The following is a 6,446-nucleotide window of genomic DNA, read 5'->3' as shown; positions in this document are numbered from 1 at the left end:
TGGCTTAGGTGCCCTTGGAGGGACAAATGACTGCAGGGTTTTGGGCACTATAATCATGAAGCGGACATTGTGCAATTTTTTGAAAATGGTTCGGACTATATATTGAGGCGCCCAAAAAAAGACAAATCATGATACACTTTGCACTGATTCCCCTTTTGTTTGACTTTCCTGTTTACATGTTTTGAAGCACTTTACCCACTGTTCATATTTTCAATCTTCCTGTTTTGTTGCAAATAAATGTTTACATGTTTTAAAGCACTTTAGCTAATGTTAATATTTTAAATACGCCAGTTATGTTGTAAATAAATATTTAGATATTTAAAACACTTACAGCTTGATCCTTCCCCTGAATCTGTGTCTGGGGTAACGGCTGGGGAGGGTTGGTAGGGGATCTCTGTCAGGGTGATGAAGAGCTCCTGGCTGTCGGGCAAATCAGCGTTGTAAGCGCTGTCTACTGCCTCGTCCTCCTCATCTCCTTCCTCCTCTTCCCCGTCCGCTGAGGAACCGGTCGCGGACAATATCCCATCCTCAGAGTCCACGGTCACTGGTGGGGTAGTGGTGGCGGCCGCACCTAGGATGGAATGCAGTGCCTCGTAGAAACGGGATGTGTGGGGCTGGGATCCAGAGCGTCCGTGTGCCTCTTTGGTCTTCTGGTAGCCTTGTCTCAGCTCCTTGATTTTCACGCGGCACTGCGTTGCATCCCGGCTGTAGCCTCTCTCTGCCATGGCTTTAGAGATCTTCTCATAGATCTTTGCATTCCGTCTTTTGGAGCGCAGCTCTGAAAGCACGGACTCATCGCCCCACACTGCGATGAGATCCAAGACTTCCCGATCCGTCCATGCTGGGGCCCTCTTTCTATTGGATTGCACGGCCATCTCTGCTGGAGAGCTCTGCATCGTTGCCACTGCTGCTGAGCTCACCACGGTGTCCAAACAGAAACTGCGCTTCAAACTGCCCAGACAGGAAAAGGAATTCAAATTTTCCCGGGGGAGTGGCTGGTCAGAGCATCCGAGCTCGGACTGCTGTCCAGAGCGTCAACAGAGTGGTGCACTGTGGGATAGCTCCCGGAGCTATTAGCGTCGATTTCCATCCACACCTAGCCTAATTCGACATGGCCATGTCGAATTTAGCGCTACTCCTCTCGTTGGGGAGGATTACAGAAATCGATTTAAAGAGAGCTCTATGTCGAACTAAATGGCTTCCTGGTGTGGACGGGTGCAGGGTTAATTCGATATAACGGCGCTAAATTCGACATAAAAGCCTAGTGTAGACCAGGCCTAAGTCACGGCTTTCTGGGGGCGCTGTTTATGTGCTGACTTTGTGACACATTATAAAATAGAGACGCTGGGTCATTACATCATAACACACCCAGAAAGTCATCAGGGCTGGAACTAGGGTGCTGGGGTTCTGCTGCACCCCCTGGCTTGAAGTGGTTTCCATTATATCCAGGGTTTACAGTTTGGTTCAGTGGCTCTCAGCACCCCCATTATACAAATGGTTCCAGCCCCCCAACAGACAGTTCTGATTTGTCCTTTTTTGGCTTTGCAGAAAATAGGACAGGCCCGTGCAAATTGTGATTGCCTTGTACATTTTGAAACAGTGTAACAAATCCACTGGCTATTGAAAACAGATACAAAATCACAGATCCCCACACACTGACGGGATGAGAAACTTGGGGGAAAAGAGCCATTCACAGTTTGACCTAAAGGAGACCTTCCTCTGCTGAAACACCCCTACTTCGACAGTATTTCACAACTAGGAGATGTTTTCAGATGTTAGGGGATGGACTTTACTATCCTTTGCACTGACTACTATATACCAGAAATCTCATCTGGGCTCTGAGCCGACTCTCCCACAGTCTGAAGCCAGTAGCCACTTTGCCATGGGTCCGGTTTCAGACCCACACACTCCTCGCTGAAGTCCAGGGATGAGAAGCACCCTTTAGCATGCTCCATATTCTCTTGCTTTGTCAACGAAAAAAGCTTCATTCTAAACTTATTTTCTTACCAATAATAATGATGGAGTCGAAAAACGTCTTTCATGTTAATTTTGCACTGAAAGGAGCAAGCGATTTAGTTTTGCCTTTCCAAGGGGGCTTCTTTGCATGCTCCATATAGTAGCTCTAAAGTGGTTGTAATCAATATCAAAAGTTTTGGTATTTTTAAAGAATATTATAAGGATACAACAAAATGTCATAGAAATGTCATCTTCAGTGAAACATGCACTTTATCTCTTTTATAACTGTGCAATCACAAAGGCAGCCAGTGGTGGGGTTGTGTCGTGTTATCTGGCCTCAGTCTGAAGACTGTCCAATAAGGGACCGCTGGTATTTTTCCATGTTTCTCTTCTGGAGCCACCTTACTCACATTTCCCCTTACAGGCAGCTATCAACGCAGCCAGGCCTGCAGGGCGGAGAGCGCCAGGCAGGGAGGGTTGGGTCGGTTGGTCACCCCACCCCACCCCACCCTGTGTGAGAGAGGGGTACAGGAGTGTGTGTGTGTGGGTCACCCCTCCCTGTGTGAACCCTGAAGCCTTAAAGATAAGAAGGTAAATAAAAAGAATCCAACTACGCAGCATTTCTTTTTAACAGGGGCTCAGTCAACTCACTGTTAATTTGAACGTTTGTGCTGCATAGTTCTGGCTGATTGCCGTTGAACTCGCTTGAATACCTGTAATTTTACCAGGTGTCCTGTATTCAGCACAGGGAAATATGGTCACCCTATTTAGATGCCCAACTCCCATTGAGTGACCTGGTGGCCTCCATTAGCGCCTTCCAACATAACAGCATGTTACAATCCATGGCCACATAGGGACCATAAACAGACAGTGAAGGAATGGGTGGCGGAGAGGGACATGTATGACGTGCAATTTCCCTTTGTGTTATTCAGAAAACCGCAATGCACCATAAAGGCATCTCCAATCACTGGGTTGGACTCCGGAGGGAACCGGGCCAGCCCTGGAGATGGGTGGATGGCGCTGCATTCGACCACCTGTGAGTCCCTTTCTTTCTGACTGCACGGGGGGAGGGTCAGGATTGAGGGGATCCACACCATGATATAGGGCAACTATGGCCAGAGCCCCACCACCACCTGGGAGCCTCAGGGAAGCCCCATTCCCAGAGAGGCAGCAGCCGCCTTTTCCCCCTCCGGAAGTGGCAACAGGGGCCTGTCTACTCCCAGAGAGGTATTGGTGGAAGCAGTGGGATCTGTCAAAACCTTGCCCAACAGCTGGGCCTACTGCTCTCCTCTTTCCTTCCCCACAGCGCCCCCTGCTGGGGTGGGGTTAGCATGGGCTGTACCTACTAGCAGGGATCCAACACACTGTCTGTCATCTGTGTATAGGTCGCACTATAAGTCATGGCTGGGAGTTTACAGCAGCAGCCAGCGTCAGCCTGGGCCGAGGCTGCTGTCATTAGAGAAGCATTACACAAGAGATATGCCTGTATCTGTGCGCATATTGGAGCTGGCCGGGACTTTCCCAATGCAGCGTTTTTCCATCACACAATGCCAATGCATCAAGGGGGGAGAGGGATAGCTCAGTGCTTTGAGCATTGGCCTACTAAACCTAGAATTGTGAGTTCAATCCTTGAGGGGGCCAATTAGGGATCTGTAGCAAAAAATTGGTCCTACTAGTGAAGGCAGGGGACTGGACTCAATGACCTTTCAAGGTCCTTTCCAGTTCTATGAGATAGGTGTATCTCCATTTATTATATTAAACCCTTAGCAAAACCATGTGGGTTGCAACAAAATTTCATTTTGAAACAAAAATGGAAGAAAAAGTGTTTTGACCTTTTCGGAATGGAAGGGTTGGATTTCCCATTTCAAAATGCTGTCTCCGCTCCGTTTTTTAATTGTATATAAAACAATTCTTTTAAAAGTCAAAATCAGAACGAAATGTTTCAATTGCCCCGAAATAACGACGACAAAAACTCTGCATTGTTTTGCGGGACATTTCCTTTTGTTTTCTTCCATTTTGGAAGAGAAAACATTTAAAACTCGGCTATTTTCCTACAAATTGAAAAATCTACTTCCCACCCCACTATAGTGTGTATGGAGATGGCTCACATAAAGAGCGCCATCTAGTGGCACTTAAGAATACGTAACATTTTTCACATACCACAAGTTTACTCCGAGTCGTTCTATGCTCCCCTCTACTGATTGGAACATATAGAGGAATTATGGATCGTCTACAGCCTTTAAGCTAAGAGGGGTTGGTCTTTTAGCTCAGGCAGTAGAGGTGCCAGCACTTAGACCCAGAACTCCCAAATTCGATCCTCGCTTCTGTCAACCACACACAGGGGTGGCCTTATATTCACAATTTTGTAGGACCAATAAAGTTATTGTTGTCATGCACCACAAACAGCTTCTGGATGGCACGGCTCTTAATGTGGTGCCAGGAGTGGGAGGACTTTAATTCTTTGGGGTCACTGGCCAGAAACACTGTGCCACTTCTGCAAGGGCTGTGAGCAGCATTTGTGCTCTCGGAGCCTATATTAGGTGTAGCAGCCTGCATGGAACTTGGAGGGAGGAGCACAGGTTGCAGGGGGGAAGAGTTTGGAGGAAGCACCAGGCAGTCGGTCTGTGTGCACATGGCTGGAATGTTAGCTGCAGTCACAGCACCTCTGTCAATTATTCTCTTAACAAAGAGCCAGTTTAGTTTAAGAACATGGACAGTGTCATTAGCCCAGCGCAAACCCCTGGACATGTCTGTCCTTTCTGGGCACATGGCGGGAGAATTGTGGGAAGGCATTGGAGGATGATCAGCACTCGAGGGGTATTGCTTGTGTCCACACCACAAAGCGGACGGGTTACCAGCTCAGGGGACAGCAGCCAGGCCAGCTAGCCCAGGTTGAAAGCACCACGAAACTCAGCCAAGAGGATTGTGGGGGCATGGAGGGGGGTCAGGATAACACTTCAGTGAAGAGATATATACCTTGGGGGAATGATTGGGTGTAGCTACATCAGCGCAAAGATCCCCCCTGCACTGTTAAAACGTGTCCCTTACACCTCATTTGTCTGGCTTTGCCTTCCAGCCAGTTGTTCTCAGTGTGCTTTTTTCCGCTAGGTTCACCGGGGCCTTTGGGATTAATCCTCTTCCTCTCCACTGCAGCTTTGAGGTCAGAGGAGCCGGACTCTGCGCTTACCTGGATGACAGCGTTGTGAACAGCGCGGGCTGCGACACCGAGAGGAAGTGGGCCTGCAGCAAGCCAGACGGACAGACGGGGGGGAAGCAGAGAGACCCAAAGTGTTAAGAGCAGCCAAACTGCAGGCTTAGGCTACAGCGTGACTGTAATAATAGCCCTGTGGCGGGAACCAGGTTGGACCTCTCTGGACGACGCCAGAGCAAATCTTGGCAGTTTACCTCTAACTAACATTATTCTCTAAATGTCACCGTCATAGACTGTGAGGACAGACAGATCCATAGTCATCTAGAAGCCCAGTGCTAACATCTGACAATTCTGAAGGATCTGATTTTTAAAACAAGTGATCTTTTTAACCAAGCCACAGGAAATCATAAGAACACAAGAACAGCCATCCTGGGTCAGACCAAAGGCCCATCTAGCCCAGTATCCTGTCTACCGACAGTGGCCAATGCCAGGTGCCCCAGAAGGAATGAACAGAACAAGGAATCATCAAGTGATCCATCCCCTGTCGCCCATTCACAGCTTCTGGCGAACAGAGGCTAGGGACACCATCCCTGCCCAGCCTGGCTAATAGCCATTGATGGACCGATCCTCCGTGTATTTATCTAGTTCCTTTTTGAACTCTGTTATAGTCTTGGCCTTCACAACATCCTCTGGCAAAGAGTTCCACAGGTTAACTGTGTGTTGTGTGAAGAAATACTTCCTTTTGTTTGTTTTAAACATGCTGCCTATTAATTTCATTTGGTGACCCCTGGTTCTTGTGTGATGAGAAGGAGTAAACAACACTTCCTTATCTACTTTCTCCACACCAGGCATGATTTTATAGACCTCTATCATATCTCCCCTCAATCGTCTCTTTTCCAAGTGAAAAGTCCCAGTCTTATTAATCTCTCCTCGTACCTTTTTGCCTCTCACTGCTTCTTTTACTTTGTTGTTTAGCCACTGTGGCACTTTTTTGGTTCTCTTACTATGGGTTTTAATTTGGGGTATACCTTTAAGTTGAGCCTCTATTATGGTGTCTTTTAAAAGTTTCCCTGCAGTTTGCACGGATTTTACTTTTGGTGCTGGACCTTTTAATTTCTGTTCAACTAACTTCCTCATTTTTGTGTAGTTCCCCTTTCTGAAATTAAATGCTACAGTGTTGGGCCGCTGTGGCGTTTTCCCCGCCACTATTACCAAGCGGTCCAGCTATACCAGTGATCGCCAACCTTTTTACACCCAAGATCACTTTTTGAATTTAAGGGCAACCCAGGATCTGCCCTGCCCCTTCCCCGAGTCCTGCCCCTTACCCAAAGCCCCCCCC

At 47.8% G+C, this 6,446-nt stretch overlaps 1 protein-coding gene across 1 annotated transcript; it reads left to right on the top strand.

The window, feature by feature from the left end:
• The first annotated feature begins 2,897 nt into the window (after positions 1–2,897).
• On the top strand, positions 2,898–5,257 carry LOC115271417 (C-type lectin domain family 2 member D-like). The gene is made up of 2 exons (XM_029913901.1): positions 2,898–2,992; positions 5,065–5,257. Exons 1-2 carry the CDS (start codon positions 2,898–2,900, stop codon positions 5,249–5,251), a joined length of 282 nt encoding a protein of 93 aa, XP_029769761.1. The 3' UTR covers positions 5,252–5,257.
• The last annotated feature ends 1,189 nt before the right edge of the window (positions 5,258–6,446 follow it).

This window comes from Terrapene carolina, unplaced genomic scaffold, assembly GCF_002925995.2.
Source record: "Terrapene carolina triunguis isolate 2854851 unplaced genomic scaffold, T_m_triunguis-2.0 Scaffold8829, whole genome shotgun sequence".
NCBI lineage: Eukaryota > Metazoa > Chordata > Testudines > Emydidae > Terrapene > Terrapene triunguis.
This window is presented reverse-complemented; position numbering and strand designations above follow the sequence as displayed.

Excerpts from the sequence above, each read along its gene's own strand:
- LOC115271417 (XM_029913901.1), top strand. The coding sequence starts at position 2,898 with ATGCACCATAAAGGCATCTCCAATCACTGGGTTGGACTCCGGAGGGAA. Across the intron at positions 2,993-5,064 it reads GGCGCTGCATTCGACCACCT|GTTCACCGGGGCCTTTGGGA; the intron begins GTGAGTCCCTTT and ends TTTTTCCGCTAG.